The 18,506-nt window shown below is 37.8% G+C and overlaps 1 protein-coding gene across 1 annotated transcript in view; it reads right to left on the bottom strand.

The window, feature by feature from the left end:
* Positions 1-18,506, bottom strand: part of abcb7 (ATP-binding cassette, sub-family B (MDR/TAP), member 7) — a 36,413-nt gene that overhangs the window by 16,403 nt on the left and 1,504 nt on the right. The window contains exons 2-7 of the mRNA XM_083560283.1: positions 8,514-8,585; positions 8,129-8,203; positions 5,508-5,627; positions 3,909-4,041; positions 1,999-2,267; positions 1,302-1,390 (exon numbers count right to left, since the gene is read on the bottom strand). Coding sequence (XP_083416409.1) covers positions 1,302-1,390; positions 1,999-2,267; positions 3,909-4,041; positions 5,508-5,627; positions 8,129-8,203; positions 8,514-8,585 — 758 coding nt within the window. The remainder of the gene's footprint in view (positions 1-1,301; positions 1,391-1,998; positions 2,268-3,908; positions 4,042-5,507; positions 5,628-8,128; positions 8,204-8,513; positions 8,586-18,506) is intronic.

The following is an 18,506-nucleotide window of genomic DNA, read 5'->3' as shown; positions in this document are numbered from 1 at the left end:
ATAGGCAGCTTCTATAGCAACAAAAGTAAGTAAACTCTAAGTGATAATAGCTGTAAATCGTGTAAGGATGCAGAGCCACGTGTCATTCATTTTTGTCTGCTTGGTGCTTTAACAAATGCACCTCATGGCAAAGAACTCTGAGGATTTGAGAATTAGAATTGTTGCTCTCCACAAAGATGCCGAGGCAATAAGAAGATCAGCAACACCCTGAAACCGAGTTAGAGTACAGTGTGGCCAGGGTCATGCAGAGGTTTTCCAAGACGGGTTCCACTCGGAACAGACCTCGCAAGGGTCCATCAAAGAAGTTGAATCCTCGTGCTGTGCATCAGGTGCAGAAGCTGGCTTCAAAAAAACAGACATGAGTGCTGCAGCATTGCTTTAGAGGTTGCAGAAACAGAACGTCCGCTTGTCAGTGCTGAGACGATGCGCTGCACACTGCAACAATCATTCCAACATGTTCTGTGACATTCTGAAACAGAACACGATGCCCTCCATTCAGAAACCTGGCCGAACCGCAGTTTTCCAACATAATACCAATCCAAACACAGCGCCAAGATGACAACTGCCTTGCTGAAGCTAAGGAAATGGCCAAGTATGTCTCCAGACTTGAACCTTATTGTGTGTACGATTATTATACAGTGAGTTACAAATCAAAGACTTTCGAATGTGCTATTGATAGGGATGGGAATGCGCCTCCCTAAGTTGATTATTTTCATATAACGCATCCCACAGTTTTACATTCCTCCTATACCACAGCAATTTGACAGCAATTACATTTTCAAATATTCATTTACATTTAATAGTGTTGAATACATGCAAAAGAAATGAGTTGTTAAATAGAAAATGCTGTTGCTGTTATGAGTGACATTATATACACTAAAAACATTTATTTTCTCACCAACCTCTGTTTTACTTATTTATTTCTCCCTTGATGCTCATGAGGCATGCTGCTTGTTATCAAGAAACTGCATAAACATTGACCTGAGAAACACTTGGTAACAGAGCTGACATGGGAAACTCCTTCCTAAGAAAGTCTCTTACTGGAACATATTTTTCTCAGTTCAATAGCACAGCTTTATAATGTTGCTAATAAATACATAGAGCTAGAGAAGTCTCTGTGAATAAGCTATTTTTAAAGAAACACTTTAAAAGGAGGGCTATGAATCAAAAATTTTTTTTTATCAAAATTAACCAGCACTTGCTCACCAACAGCACAACATATATTCTGCAAAAAAAAAAAAATTAACAAATAAATAAATTATTGTATATTACACATATGTAATTAAAGAATTATACTGTACCTCCACTGTGTAACTGCGATGGTGAATAGCGTATACGCCGATAAGGTCCCCAGAGTGACGAGAGCAAATTGACCACCACATTTATGATACTGCCAGAGAGATAAACAGCAGAGTTTAACTAAAGCACACACGAATTTCCAGACCAGGGGGGAATGCCTACTTGTACTGGCTAAAAAGCAGTCGAACTGCTTCAGGGAGCATTTACCATGTCTCCATTTTGTGATTATGCCCATTAAATTGAGTGTTACGAATGGACAAAGTAAAGGTGTGGTCAGAGTTAATGTCTCAATCATCGAAGGACTTGAAGGTGATGAAGCGGTGGAGGTTAATCACACACTGCAAGTGGATACACGGCGAGTGTGTGATCTTCAAAAGCGTTGCATTAGTCCAGACCAGCCAAAGAAGCAGACTGCTTAATTCAGTCTATGGTGAGCTTAACTGCTTTGTGATTCAACCTTTTTTTCCCACCCATTACTATGGGTGTGAACATGCCTCGAAATCGACACTGAGATAAACACTAATGAGAATCTAATGAAAATATAGTTAACTGAAAAATAGTTCAATTACTTTACCTTAACTTGTAATTTGCTAACTGCTATTAAATACAATAGGTGATACTAAATGACTAATATGACCCTACATAAACCTGTATTATATCAATATATAAATTATATACAAACTGTTAATGTTAACTGACCAGAATTGCGCTGACCAGTGCCATCTCAAAGGCTGTGGGTCCGAGATTGAAGATGAGAGCACTGAGCACAAAGCTGATGCCTCGTGTGCCTCGGTCGATAGCTTTAGACAGCGCGCCTGTCTGCCGGCTCAGGTGGAACGCCAGGTCCAGGTTGTGCAGGTGCAGGAAGACGTTCTTGGCAATGCGCCGGATGGAGCTCTGCGCCACTTTGCCAAACACCGCGTTGCGAAGCTCGTTGAAGAGTGCTGAACCCGCTCGGGACACACCGTCTGAGACAAACAAGCATTGCTTCACACAATACATAGCACAACGTACTTAAATTGAAATTGCATTACATTGTATTACTATAGACTTAATAACTAGTCAAACTGTCTAGCGTTCAAACGAGCCGCACCGTCGCAAGAAAGGCGTAGTTTGGAAATAACTTAGAATTACGGACAAGGACTACGTTTCCTACCAGGTACGAACTGTGTTTGTCCTGCGCACCTGTTCGTGTACACCGATAATGAGCACGTGTATTTATGTGTAGCCTTCATGGCAATTTATGTCTCTTTGTTTGTCTTTCCATGCTCTTTTCTTTTTTAATGATCAGGTTCTGTTTATCTTGCTCATGTCCATGCTCATAGTTGTTTTGTGTTTCGGGTCATGTATTTGGTATTGTGTAATTGTGTTATTTTACGTGCTTCTTTCAATTTGCAATTTATTAATACGTTTCCGCACTTGCATCCGCTTCCCACCTGTCTACATATTACATGACAACAACGTTTTAAATTGACATTTTAAAAATGGTTCTACAGGGCTTACTATCCTCGGAAGATAGGAGAGAGGGTAGGGGAAAATAAATAATCAAACACAACCAACCAACCAAACTCTTCATCTTGTGCCCTTCACCTGTAGCTTCTGCTCTGATAGCAGGGTAAGTAATCATGTTACTAGATTCTCTCTTAAGGTCTCTGAAGGACAACAAGGGTGGAACAAAAGCTTTTTGCTAAAAAAAAAAAAAAAAAAAATCACGTTCTTTTGCCCTCGAATATGAATACAAATTCCATACTGCATAAATCCTTTCACCCTCAGAATTCGAGCTTGTGAATAAACGCATACATCCAATTTCTGCGATAGCAAATTCTGTTCAGGTGAAAAAAAACAAAAGGTGCACACCGCGCGTGTGTGTGTGTGTGTGTGTGTGTGTGTGTGTGTGTGTGTGAGGGAGAGAGAGAGTGAGTGTGTATTTGCAGAGGCGCAGACAGACAGCTCCAATTAATGGTCTGTGTGCACAGAACCTAATGTCTCTCATTAAATTTGCAGCCACAGGGAGAAGTGACAATACATTTGGACGGCATGCTACAATAATTCTTGCAAAGTGAGTAGCTGCTATTACTCGTTAACTTCATTTTTATTTTACTCAAGTGAGCAAGCACATAAGCAACTACATTCAAAGTGTCAAGTGTATATTAAAGCAGAATATTTCAATAATAATGCCATTGAGTGTAATGGGTGCTGTTAGAAATTCGGGTCAATTATTTCATTATTCAAGGTAAGACTTGCTCAAATATCCGGGCACTGCTTTGCCCTATTCCAATAAATTTTAAAAGCATGGTGATATGAGATGGGAGACAAAGGCAGTGTGAGTGTGTGTGTCAGACAGACTGAGGTGTCAACAAGCATCCAAAACTAGTCCGACAGGAGGATCTCCCTTTCAGTGGAAGTAAAACTGACACCAAGAAAACCCACCAAATTATATTAGCATCTGCGCTGGCAGATGCGGTGGATCCTCACTAAAACAACAAATGGTTTTAAGGCAATATAAGTACCAAGCTTTTTAGGTAAAGGTCACTTGGCTCATAAGGATGCTGTTCTGCCTGAGATAAAGTCAAACACCTGCCAAGTAAGAAGAGAGGGGGGCTACTTACAGCCAATGAGAATGGCCGTTGCCATGGTGGCCACCGTGTTTGGCGCGTCGCTGAGGTTCAACATGTGTCCCGACATCTGGTTCAGGCTGTCTACCGCATATTTAAACATGAAGGGCACCATCACATTGGTGAGCTGGAGTATGGGAAGAAAATTGGGAGAGAATTGGGGTGGGGGGGTGATAGTCAACGAAACAGACAAAGTGCGAGATGGAGTGAGCCGAGGAAACATGCTGATGAATGAAAGAGAGGCACTGAGTGTTTTTGCGCACACTCCTCTAGACAGATCTGGAAATGAGTTGGTTAATGCATCCGCTAATGGAATTGAAATGGTTATTAAAGCTAATTAAAAGCTTGGGGACAGCTGCTCGGCTGTTCAAGCTCTGTCTTGCATTAGACAGGGCCGGAGTGTGCACACAATGGTGCCATTTCCCCTTTATTTGCTCCCTCACTTTTGTTTTAACCCTTACGCTTAAATGGGACCATGAAAGTGAGGAATGAAATTTTAGCTGAATGGCAGCATTCCAGCTTGTGGGGGATTGTTTCTCCACCTTGTGTTGAATTGAACTGCATAATGTTTAAGCACGAACAATGCACAAAGCAAACTAGAATCATGCATGTACGGCTGCTATGAATAGAAATAGAGCTTGAAAAGAACAGTTTTTGCAACGGGCAAGAAAAGCACAATTACCAATTACTGAAGTGGGGAAAAAGAATTTGCTGCCAACAATCAGCTAATAACTTCATATTTGAGTCTCACTTCCATGTGTCTGTGGTGCTGCCCTTTTCAGTAAGAGACATGTCTGAAGGTGACTAGACTGAAACCAGCTTTAATTACTCATGTAAGAGAATAACTCTGGATTAGTTGATCAAGACAGAAAAGGATTTTGGAGATTTCTCAGTATGATATGATCTAAATTTTTTTTGAAGGACCCCTGATGGACATTCTTTTCTTATATGAATTAGGTGGCACCAGACAGGCTGGTAAAAGAATGCGGGTTATCAGTTTCCGACACGCTTGTCAATCTTTATCTATGTTTCCAGATATGCCATCCCCTGAACTCCAGCATGAACACGATGAGAAAATATTAATGCCCCTTTTCCTTCCACCTGATCCTGCAAGCACAAAATCTCAAATCAAAGAGAAAATCGCAGATCAAAAACACCTATAACAATACAATATACAGTATACTGCATTTCACTTTGACTGGGCTCAACGACAGAGAACAATGGAATGTGCATGCAGCAGTTAATTTGGGCTCGTGCTGAGCGAGAAAAGGCGGAAATAAACTTGAGTCGTGATCGTGTCAGTCTTCTTTCGGGTGCAAATTAATGACAAATCATATCAAGAAAAAATAAATAAGCAGCAGAATTGTTGCGCTCCTCTTTGTTGACTGCTAAACGGCTTCTGTGAGAAAAAAAAAAAAACTGCTGGTCTATTCTTCTTTGTACTGATTCGAATAGCAGCACATCACAAGGGCTCCAGATAATTGAAGCTAGACGTGACATCACAGGCATCAAACAATAGATGTTACGTCTATGGCACTGGTGGAAATGACTAATTAACAGGCACCGCCCCATGGTTCAGTAATGCCAACCTACCTTAGCTGCTGCGAGCAAGCCGAGTGAGATGGCCACTCGAGCTCGCAGATCCGGTCGATCTTTAGGCCAAACGTATGCAAACATGGCTGATAGGATTTTGGCAGAGTCCACCTCCTTTAGCTTGGGAAAGAAAAGAAATAGGTTAATTCTGTACAGTTCTGATACTGATGCATAAACCGGATGCAAATCATCAAAACATAAATAAATATAAGCACGGTATCAACTATCTATTAGATCTGACTTGGTCCACAATAAAATATCATTTGCCTGCAGTTTTAGTGTACGTATCAAAGCCTGGCTCTGCATGACTCACAGCCGTGCACAGTTTAGCATTTTCCTTTCTTTTTCCACCCCATGATGGACTTGATAATTAACTGATGGGATGAATCTGATGGCACATTAAAGCTGTGTGTGCAAAGGCCCTCTGGGAATATAATGAGATTAATTTGTTTTACAAAATTGTTTAACCAAGCACAGTGTAGTTATAATTTTAATCTCTTCTTGGAATTTAAAAAGACTAGTATGATGAGATGTGCAAAAAAACTGCACAGTCACTCAAACATGACACAAATGACACACACGTGCAACTAGAGACCTGCACGGGACAGAGTTTTTAGTCCTGCTTCTGCAAAAAAACGTGTTCTTTTTTTAAAAGCCCGCAGGTAAAATGTATGAGCAGTTTTATTTTGCAAGGCATTGACTGCTTCTTCCCGCTACTCTGCTTTTTTTCTGTTTCACTTGCTTCCCTTTTGAACATGATTAAAAAAAAAGCAACAGAAAATAAACATTTGGTTTTATTTAAGGTTGACTTTTTGTGTAAATGATGAACATGGACATTTAAAAAGGGCCACGTTTGTTGTGCTGTATTGTTCCTTTCTTTAATAATGAAGTAATATTTGTAGCACTGTTATTCACCTCTGTGTTGTGCTTCAGACATTGTGCCTGTAAATTGTTTTATTTTATTTCAGCTGCCATTGTTGCTTTTATGCAGTAAATACACATTATTTGTTTTTAGTAATAAATGTATTTATGTTTTACAAATATTTTTAAGACCATTTTGCAGGAGTCGCGTGAATAATTTTATTCTCCTGCAAATTTTCCCACACAAGACTATTTTACCGCACCGGCATTCAGCCGTCAAATCTTGAGTGTGGTGTGGGACAATTTCTCAACTTGCAACTATGCTTCCATACTACATTTCATCCAGATCACCACAAGCTGCCAGTATCAGTGAACTCTTTTAGGTACTCGCACGTTGAAGGTTGCTTTGCATAAAAAGTGCGCCAAATGTACCGTAATTTCCGGACTATTAAGTGCACCCATATATAAGACGCACCCACTGAATTTTTCAAAGATTTTTATTTTGAACATAAATAAGCCGCACCTGTCTATAAGCCGTATCTATTGTTCCTTCATTGAAACTAATGAACTTTACACAGGCTTTAACGAAAGACAGTGGTACACAGCCACTGTATCTAAACACAGTATCTAAACAGTAGCCTAATAAGAAAGTCATTGTTCACTGTCTTCCTCCTTCCTTTCACAACAATTTCTCTCGGGAGTTTTTCTTTTGGCATCGTCGTGCGTTTAAAAAATCACCATCGGTGAAGCTTTTCTCCCGATGCCGTGCAGCTCAGAACACAGGTGAAGTGTGTTTTTTCATGCCCGTTGTTTTCAGCGTAACGAATGATTCGCATTTACTGTTGCCAGTCCGAGTGAGCGGCAGGTCAAACGTCAGAGGAACCTCATCCATATTTAGGATTCACCAGGAACCCGTTTGGCAATTTCATTGGTCTAATGTTATTTGGCTCAGTTTTTTGGCTTGAAGCTTGTGAAACCGGGAAAAACCCGAAAAAAATCATATTAGCCGCTTCACTGTTTAACCCGCGGGGTTCAAAGCGTGGGGAAAAAAGTAGCGGCTCATAGTCCGGAAAATACGGTAATCTCAATTTACCTTCCTGGGATTAAACATTCTATATATTCATTGTTTCTGCAACTTTCCATTTCCAAGAAGTTTAAAAAGGTAACATCATCTCCAAAACCGCAAAACAGACACACATTGTGGCATTGCCAAGGGATGCGGTGTCATATGGCCCAGGCAGAAAGCAGCAGTAGCCGCTGCAGGTGGTGCCTGGCATCCCACGCAGCTCGGTTCCCCAGAGCCACCCTGCGCCTGCTTGTGCCAACCAACCTGTTTACGCCGTCAAACCCACCTGCTGCCATTACTGTTGCAAATAAAAAATAAAAAAGAGCTAACTCCCTCTAATCCTGTCAATATGGTAACATAAAAAAACGAGGCACTGGCAGAATGGCAAGGGGACAAAATAAATTTAATTAAAAATAGCCAACACCTGTGCTTGGTTGCATCCAATGAGGCAACATGATGAGGAAAGGGGGGGAAAAAATGGGATGTGAATAGCTTCAGTTCACTTCACTTATCAGTTTGAACAATGAGAAGAAATGGGTTTGACATCAGTATGGTGTAAATCCTAAACTGAAGTCTTATTCTTTTATCAGAAAAAATAGGCCTACACCACCCTAAGGTTTGTTGTGCTGTACATTTTGGAGATGCTTTTAAGACCCTCATGGTTGTACAGAGTAGTGCCAAACAAAACGCTTACCACATTTTTGGGATCTGCACTCAGACCTCCTCCTGCATTCCCATGCCAGCATGTTCTCTCTGGCATCTTTAAATGCTGCAGGACAATAATTATATAATACATAATAATAGTATATTAATAAGGGATATGTTTAAAGCATTTATACACTGTATTACAAATCCTTCGCTAGATAAAGAAAAAAAAAGAAAAAAAAAAGAAAAAAAAAAGGATTTTATAAAATGAATTACAAGGTTATATCAGAGCAGATCATATTATACAAGATTTAAAAAAAAAAAAAAAAAAAAAAAAAATCCTGCTTGAATACACATGAAAATGAAGTCCCCCCCCCCCCCTTTCCAAAACATTGGCAGAGACCATTTGAAACAAGGACAAGCATTAAACCTACTTTTACAGCGTCCAGTATTTGTCGACTGGCATCTCCACGATTGGATGTCCATGTTGATGAGAGGTTGAGACCCTGGAATGATTAAAGAACAAAAGGTTTTGACAATAAGAAAAAAACATAAGAAAAGTATAGAAAGTAGTTTTTTTTTCTGAATAGGAATCTGACTAAAGCCACAACAGCAAATGTAAAGTCAGAAGTTTTGTGTATAAGAAGAGCTAAAAACAATCTTAATAAATGTCTACATTCAAAGTCAAAGGATCAATAAAGCATTTATAAAGAATTCATGCAAAAACAGATCGATTTTTTTATAAATGCTAAAAATAAATATAGAAGCCGACGTACATCATAAGGTAATTAATGTGTAAATGTGTTGCAGTATTTATATGTATGTGTGGGGTGGCTTTTGATCATATGTAAGCAGCATTTTCTTTTTTCCCTCTGTATCCAACAATCATGGATTTGCAACGAAGCAATCAAAATGCATTTGAGGTTCTACAGTTCTACAGTCGGCCACTGGAGGAAAAAGCTTTACAAGAAATATTTGTAAAACTACCATTTGGTATCTTTTTTTTTTTTTTTACATAATAAATGCTCATCACACAGTCACACTTTCTATACTGCATTCATTCTTTGAGGAGGTTATTTCTTAATACCACAACTCACGCTTATGTCTACGCAGTAACTTTGCTTTTAATTCATAGTTTAAATCGCCTCTCGGCACAGCTTATTAATACCGCATTGGGACCTTTGTCGATGTGTGCACCTTCACCTACAGACCCCACACAAATGCAGAACCTATTCTAATGAATGGCTTTGTTCTGTATTGACACACTGAAATAGCTGCAATAACCTACAAAAAAATGAATCAATAAATCCTAAAAGAAAAACTATGAACCTTTGATACAACACGTCTGTCAGTATTCAAAGTTCTCGAAATTTGTTACCAAGCCATAATGTTGCTATGAGGTGTAAACTCGTGTAAATTAAAAAACCAAATAAGTGAAAAGTCCACAGCTCATGGAGAAGTTGGCAAAAATGAGCTTAATGGTGTGTGTGTGTGTGTGTGTGTGTGTGTGCTCACGTACATAAATGCCTCTGATCTTTTACTACTTAACATGAAGAGCCACCTGAGGTTTAATTAAAAAATACTGAGATAGAAAATTTGTAAAACAGTTTCCTCTAAAAGGAAAATAAATAAATAAACAAAAACTGTGTACATGTCTGTATAATAATGATAGATTATACACACACACACACACACACACACACACACACACACACACACACACACACACACACACACACACACACACACACACACACACACACACACACACACACAACCATAAGGTTCATCTATGCTTTTTGAATATCCCATTCCACATTTGGTCCCAGTTTGCTGTTATAATAACCTCTAGTCATCTGGGAAGATGTTCCACTAGATTTTGGAGTGTGGTTAGGGAGATTTGTGCTTCTTCAGCCACAAGTGTGTTTGTAAAGTCAGGTACTGACATAGGGTGAGGCAGCCTGGGGTGTTCTACATGAGACCACTCAAAATTGTATGTATAACAATATGGACTACATGTATACATTATATATACACACTGTTTATAAGTAGAACCCATATGCTGATAAATGCAGTAGACTAAAAGTCTCCACACATTATTTTTTAGGCAATACGTCATATTATATAATGATAGTAAATTATTCCCATTTTTTTTAACCTTTTTTTTTTTTTTTTCTTTTCTGAATGCATATTGAAGATTTACGGATTAAAAAATTGTTGTAAAGTTTTGAAGGACTTCAACAGGAACCTAAGCAAAGATCATACAACACTAGTATCAAATTTCTAAACAAATTAGAAAAGACTGGTATTGCCGATGGAGAAGTGAACGCCCACAGACACCCACTGATAAAGGCTGACTTGGTGGACTTTACAATACATGCTCTTTGCTGCTTTTCTCAGACTTTAGTAATAGATTGCTGACTTTGCCAAACAAGCAAAAAAAAAAAAATATAATAATAATAGTTTGCAGTTTTAACAAGACACCACCTAACCCATGTTTATACACTTGAATGACCCTAAAAGAAATACATCTAATTTGCATGCCTTCATCTTTCTCTTGCCTTGTCTTTCATTTGTCTTCAGAGAATCATTTACACAGGGATAAGAGGTTCAGGTCTACACCACTGACCCATAATGCACCAAGCCAAAGAAACACAATTGTCTCAGTGGCCTGTACATGTGTACTGCTACATTAACCAGCATATACACATACAGTATTTAAAACTTCACATTTTGGGTGGGTGGAAAAGATATTAGTTTTAGTTTAGAGATGTTTTATTCATGTACAAAGCCCACCAGTGGCCCAGAATGCACCCAGCCAGAGAAATACAATTGTTTCAGTGGAGTGTACATGATGCCTCGTTTCTACCAACAGACCATTCATCATTACCTTGAGCAATGTGCTGTGTAAAAGGTCACACTTAAGCACACAAGTACCACACAAGTAAATGGCACCAACAGCCAAAAGTCTTGTGTAAAAACATTACTGACTCACCGGCCACTTTAATAGGAACATCTAAAGGGATTTAATTAGTGAGCACACCAAACTTCAGAAAGGCGAGTTTTTTTTTTATCTATCCTGTTTGCTCGCTGCGTTTGTCCGTCTCATTCTTTTTATAGCGTTTATCTGCTACAACAGTTAACTTCTGTTTTCGAACTTTACTGATTTAAACTGCGGCTTTACTACGTTCAAATGCTTATTTTCAATGTTGCATAATTAATTTTGCATATATTTCATTATTATACAAAAAAAAATACTATATATTCTAGTATGTAAAACCAAGTTGAATTATATTTTATATATATTTTTTTGCCATGGTTGTCAACTTGCCATCTACAAAATACAATACACAAATTGCTTCATCTTACATACTCAAACAAGTTTTTTTTGTGTATTTGGGGGTTTTTTGGGGGGTTTTTTACAGAAAGAAACAACCTAGCATGAGTAAATTCGAGAAGGAGAAATCCCCCATGCACCCCTTAACAAGCAGCTACTTTAATCTTTAAAATGTCTAAAATAAAGATAGTTAAACTCACTATGTCATTTGCATTTTTTAAGTACACATTTATACATGAATACCCTGAATTTGGGTTTTATATAGTTAAAATAAGCAAAACATTGAATAAAAATTCAATCATGGAGGGGTCCAGATAATAAGTATTTGAACACCTGAGAAAGTCAATGTTAATATTTGGTACAGTAGCCTTTGTTTGCAATTACAGGTGTTCAAATACTTATTTGCAGCTGTATCATACAAATAAATAGTTTAAAAATCATACATTGTGATTTCTGGATTTATTTTTTTTTTTTTTAGATAATGTCTCTCACAGTGGACATGCACAATTTCAGACCCCTCCATGATTTCTAAGTGGGAGAACTTGCAAAATAGCAGGGTGTTCAAATACTTATTTTCCTCACTGTATGTCTATATAATTTTTGTGGCACTCACTGTGGACAGCAAAGGAAGAATCTAATTGTACAGGGGAAACATGTTTCTAGAAAACTAACTAAACTAAAGAGAGAAGAAAAGGTAGCAAATGTTGATAAGGAATTGACTGTTGCAAGTGCTTTATACTGAACTCTATTCATACTAAACTGATTAGAAAAAAAAAAGTTAAAGTAAAGTAATAGTAAAACAGAATGCACAATTACAGGCAAATACAGTCTATGGTTTCCTTGGTTGTCTCAGCCAGCTCAATTATATCCGGTGCAACCCCAGATGTTTTCACTATTGGTGATAACTGTGATGATGTTGCAGGAGAAGACGACATATTAGATTTGATGTTTTTAAGAGCTTCCCCGGATTACCTTCAACGTAACCTTATCATAAGGCAGTCACATACATATACATGATCATCATCTTCTTCTTTTGACTTCCCCCATTAGGGGTCGCTACAGCGGATCATTCTATATACATTTTATATATACAGTAAATATATACATACACATACAAAGGTATTGGGATACCTGACTTTTCCAGTCATATGTGGTTCCTCTCCCAAACTTTTAACACGTATTTGGAGGCACACGACTAAAGGACTTATAAATGTAGTAGCATAAACTTTTCTCTTCACCTGAACTAGAAAACCCAAACCTGATCCAGCAAGACAATGTCCTAGTATACAATTGAGCTTCAAGAAAATATGGTTTACATCAGTTGGAGTGGAGGCTATCAAAAGTTTTTGTCGCTAGCACACTGCGCTATAAGGCCTTATACAAAAGTAAAGTTGCTGGCTGAGATTCTATCGATTACACATATGTACAGTATGTATGTCCACGCATAGAGTATATTACCATGAAATAAGTAGAATGTGTCAAATTTACAAGTAAAAAAATACGTTACAAAGTGAAAAAAAGTCTGTGATTTATGTTTACTTTACTCCACATTAGATCTGTACAGGTCTTGTCTTTTTTGGCAAATAGAATACGGTCTACAAATATAGGCACAAACCTATATTTGTAGAATACTGACTCTCACCTAGTAGCAAGAATCTCTGACAAAAGGTTAATTAGACACCACACTAGTTAAGGAACACTTTTACAAACATGCCAGAGCACAGAAACTATTGTCCATGCTTTAGACTCTGTAACCACCTTGCTTTGGGAAAATCACATTTCCTAATCACGAAAAAATTCTAAAGTCACATTCGGCTGGTGAACACGTTTGTCCGTGACATAATTAATGTAATCTAATTCGAGCACAGCGTCGAGAAGACAGTCAACACTTACTTTTCTACTTGACATGAAATCTACCTCACTCACAGAACACTTTATAAAGCAATGGCAATAGATAAAGGGCTCATCCAAAGCTAGGAATGTTTGTGTTTTTGTGAGTGTTTAAATACACAGCTGATAAAACAATTCATTTAAATCACTGATGAGAAATCAAACAAACAAACAAAAAATAAAGTAGGTATATTTCAAATCCTCAGTTGTTTTCTAATTGTGTGTACAATGGAATTATCTAAAACACACACTCTTACACTTACTGTTAACAAAGGACACTGCCACAAAGCAGCCAAACAATAAGAAATAGATAAAGAATACAATTTTAATTAATCTATCCCTTTAAGTGTATCCCTAAAGAGTCCGCTGATTAAAGTCAGCCAAGGGAAAAACCCTCTGAAATGATAGGAAGAAACCTTGAAGGGGAACCGGATTTAAAAGGGAATGGCGTATGCTCTTTAAGTGTTTTTTATATCATTGTATAAGTTATCAGCTCACTAATGGGAGACTTGAATGTAAAACTGTTTGTGGTAACTGTAGTTCTACAATATTTGCAAATGTGATAAACATCCCAATCCCCCATTGTCTACTATTGTCTATTGTATTTTTTGTTTGTTTGTTTGTTTGTTTTTTACATAAAAAGAAGGTGCTGATGCACACTACATAACCAAATGTTTTTGGACACCCGGACACTATACCCATGTGTGTTTATTGAGCAATGCACCCATAAGTATGCCCCTTTTGCTGTTACAATAACCTCCACTCTTCAGGGATGGCTTTTCTCTAGATTATGGATCATGGCTATGAGAATTTTAACTATTCGCAGCACTTGTAGTTTTTTTGCGTATCTGTTCTTTATTCAAGTATTTTCGTTTGGGAAGAATTTGCACGAGTTGAGTAAGGGGAATCTCCAGTGCGGCTTAAAAGGGTAATTTAAAATACATAAGGATATAGAGGTTGTATGTACCTTATGTATAATTAGTCAAGAAGTTGTATGGTTCTTGGTTCTAAGAGTTTGATAAATAGTGCACAATGACGTGTATTTAATGCGCAATAAATGCATTTAGGGTGATCTTTATACATGAAATGGAGCTCTCAGAAATGTGTCCAAATTTGTGGACTGCTCTGAGAATATGTCTAACTCATCCAGTGACGATAACTGAAGCAGAGAGGAGCGTTTCAAAGTTGAAACTAATTAATGGGGAAGACGTTGGGTCATGGCGTGGTTCACCCGGGGAGACATTCAAGCTACTTAGCACAAACATACAGTTCAGAATCAGTCCAACAACAAACAGAAGAGAGGAATTATTGAGAGGAATAAATAATGAAGAAACTACTGACTCTAACTTGCTGATATTAATCTGTGTTTGACTCATGAATATCAATATATTTACCTACTGCATCTCTACTATTACTCAAGTACCTGCTTTGTGTACTTTGTCCACCACTGAAAACTGGAATTGCATAGTGTAACACCTTCTTTTGTTCCAATGAAGGGAAACTGTAATGCTGCAGCACAGACATTCTAAACAATTGTGCTTCCAGTATATGGGTACGATGGTCAGATGTCCACACACGTTTGGGGATATGGTGTTTATGTTGCCACCCAAAGTCTTTATGGTTTTGAAAGTTTCACCTACTGAGCTAATAAAGCACTGAGAATGGCCCTGATTGGAAATCAATCAAGACGAAATGTCAAAGACCAATCAATGAGCATCTGTTCAAACAGTATAGGAAAGCCATTTGAGTTCCCTGAGTGCTGTAGAAGTGACAGTGTTGGGCATCTGCGCAAGCCTGAGTGCTGATAATCGACAGACACACACAGCCATTACAGTCATTACTCAGTAAGTGCTGGGCGAGTTTTGCGGCAACCTAATCTCATTCATGGAGGGAGGGAATGCTTTTTGCAGCCTTATCTTAGCTTGGCATAAGTCACAATATGTAACAAACATTTGCTTTGAATGCCAGCTGCCATCGTGCGACAATGCGACAAATCCTCTTTGTGAAGGCAAGTCATGCTAAAGAGCCACTTCAGTGTGGGTACTAGTGTAATACTGAGACACTTTCATTTTTGCTATAATCAAGAAGTCACTTTTCGGTGCTGTTAACAGCTCTAGAATTGGCCGGATCTTTAAATAAAAAAAAAAAAAAATTTATAAATAAATAAAAAAGGACCAGTTTTTCCAGTCTGTAATTTCATGCAATATTCCAACTGAAGCACTTCACCAGAAAATATGCCATTGTATACATAATGTATTTAATCTATACTACAATATCAAACCTTCACTGTCCACATGATTAGGAGCATCTGAACATCCCAATCAGCCAATCATGTAGCAGCAGCAGCACAATTTGCAAAAAAAACAAAAAAAAAAAACCATTGTGTGTTTTGTGTTTTCATGGCATGGATGTTTACACCAGATGGGTTGGTTTTAGTATTTAAGAATCATCAGATCTTCTGGGGTTTTCACATAGCAATCTTTCCTGAAATGCCATGAAAAAAAATAATACAGCACACCCTTGATTGGGGGACAGTTTTGACGCTTTGTTGACAAGTTTGACCTACCAGGTAGGATATAACAACTCATTTACTCTTCTGGATGGTCTTATTGTTTTTTGGACCATTTTGTAAACCCTAGAGACTGTTCTGTGTGAAAATCCCAGGTGATCAGCAGTTTCTATAATACCCGACCCAACCCTTGTGAGTTTTATTCATGCTACAAATTCACAAAGATCCCCCCCGCCTTTTTTTTTTTTTACTTCATTCAGATATTTAAGGTGTACTAAAGATCCTGATCTGTATCTGCATGAATTTTTGCACTGTGCTGCTGCCTACAGCTACAAAGCATGCATACATTTTATAGTGACCAGTGATGAAGCATGCATCCTACTATATTTGATATAAATGTACAGTGAAATGTATTCACAGTGATTCACTTTTTACACATTATTTTCCAAAATAGAATAAATTCATATGACAATGTGAAAGAAATGTGTTTTAAATATTTACAAATGTATTAGAAAAAAAAAAAAAAAAAAATTAAAAATTAAAAATTCACATGTACATAAGTATTCAAAGCCGTTGTTCAATACTTTGTTGACGCACCGTTGGCACCAATTACAGCCTCGAGTCTTTTTGAGTTTGATGCTACAACCTTGCTACAAACTGTTGGAAAAAGTTACTTTGCTTAATTTTTGTTTGTATTGTGTGTTATTAGTCTGGAGCAACAGCGGGCTGATTGACTGTGTACAAGTAGAACAAATCACAGTGTAGGTGTATCATTGGATCACAGCGTTGTGTCAGAAATTAGCAGCTTTGCGCTGTGAAACTTTAAAATACCCACATGTGAAAATTCTTTTGCTTCATTAGTTATTCTGAAACGATCACTAGCAAATCCATTATCCATTAGCAAAATGGCATCAAAACTAATTTTATCTAGTTGATTAACTTTACTTAAATTATTACTGATTACTTCAAATTATCATGGAACTCAACAGGGTTAGATTTGGTGACAGAGTTTTGAAGAAGCTACATATGTGAGGTGAACTCTGAAACCTGGTTTCATGGTTGAATCCTGAATGACTTCCTATATAATATATAGCACACTAAGTAGTAAGTTTAGCTGACAGGGTGATGACCAGCATGTGACCTGATGACAATGTTCGACATGAAATAATCACCTAAGCTGCATGAACAGAGCAGTGGACAATGTGTGTGTATTCATATGAGCTATTTTTCTATACCACAGTGAGTCTGACATACTTTCTAGGGAAGAAATTAAGCGTTGTCTATACATCGTAGATCACCTGAAATTATTTACAAATTTTGGGGTTTAAACTTATTTTGTTGTGCCTAAAAAGTTGAGTTGGGATCTTTCAGCCCTTCTCTTATTATCAATAGAGTTTCAATGTGTTTTATTTGTTTCATTACTGTAATTATTTCCTCACATTTAGTCAATATTGATATAACCTATATAATAATCCATCATGATATTTTGATAAGGAAATATTTGGCTTTTTAAACCCCTTTGACTTTTACTTTACAAAAAAAAAAAAAAAGGGTTAAAAGAGCAGGTTTGGCCAATCAGTGTGTAAAGAGTGACAGAGCTGCTCTTGCACAAGACTTTGTACCCAACAATCACTCGATGCTACAGTAAAATAAGAATCACTCATGAAGTACCACTCTGTCCCACCAACCCCCACTGACCAATCACCAGCCACCACAGTTTCCCAACAACCAATCATTCCTCCCCCTATTTTTCATTGACTATTCACTGACCATCACTGTTTCCAATTGACTAATCATTGAGCACAACTGTTTCACATCGACTAATCATTGAAGAAAACTGTTTCCTATTGACCAACCACTGATCACTACTATTTCCCATTGACCAACCCTGACCACCCCTGTTTCCCAACAATCAATCACACGTCACCGATTTTCCCCACTTAACAATCACTCGCCACCACTGTGCTGTATTTTGTATGTGCTCTTGACAGAAATTACAGCATTGTATAAATTAAGAAATAGTTTTTGCTGCCATGACCAAAGATGTCTTTCATTCTTAAAACTAAAAGAAAACATTACTTTCTCTTGTGATAAACTACATTCTGTTTTGTACGGTCTTCAGGGCTTTTTGTTTTTTATTTTTATATTGTATGGGGCTGAAACGATATAGCACGTATAGTCCATTTAACAAAACACGGAGCACTGTGTGCCCAGGGGACCATTATTACTGACACACCACCCTCTAAACTCTGGAGCTCTCTAGACAGGTAAACACTGAAGACGCTGCAGAATGAAAAAAATAGAGGAACAGGGAGAAAACAGCGAGGGCTGAGGAGAAGATTCATATCGAAGTCCGTTTCCACCACATAAAAAAAAAAAAAAAGTGTGCCTAATTCAGACTATTTCTTGCAATTCTGACTTTTTTTATCCAAATGGGCAACGTTACCCCCTCTGTAGTGCCAGAATGCTTTACACATTGAAAATTAAATGGGCTACAGTCAATAGATTCGCATGGTATCAAACTACACCTCCGATCCCTGGAGAGAACTCTGTCTAACAATCAGCTCTGGAGGAGACGGAACAAGGCAGATGAAGTAGACATACACCAACGGCTTCAAACTTTAGGCTGACAACATGGTTACCAGTGGATGCACCACAGATGTTGGATGTTTACAATAAATAAAGTCAGAA

Source organism: Silurus aristotelis, assembly GCF_946808225.1.
Source record: "Silurus aristotelis genome assembly, chromosome: 14".
NCBI lineage: Eukaryota > Metazoa > Chordata > Actinopteri > Siluriformes > Siluridae > Silurus > Silurus aristotelis.
This window is presented reverse-complemented; position numbering and strand designations above follow the sequence as displayed.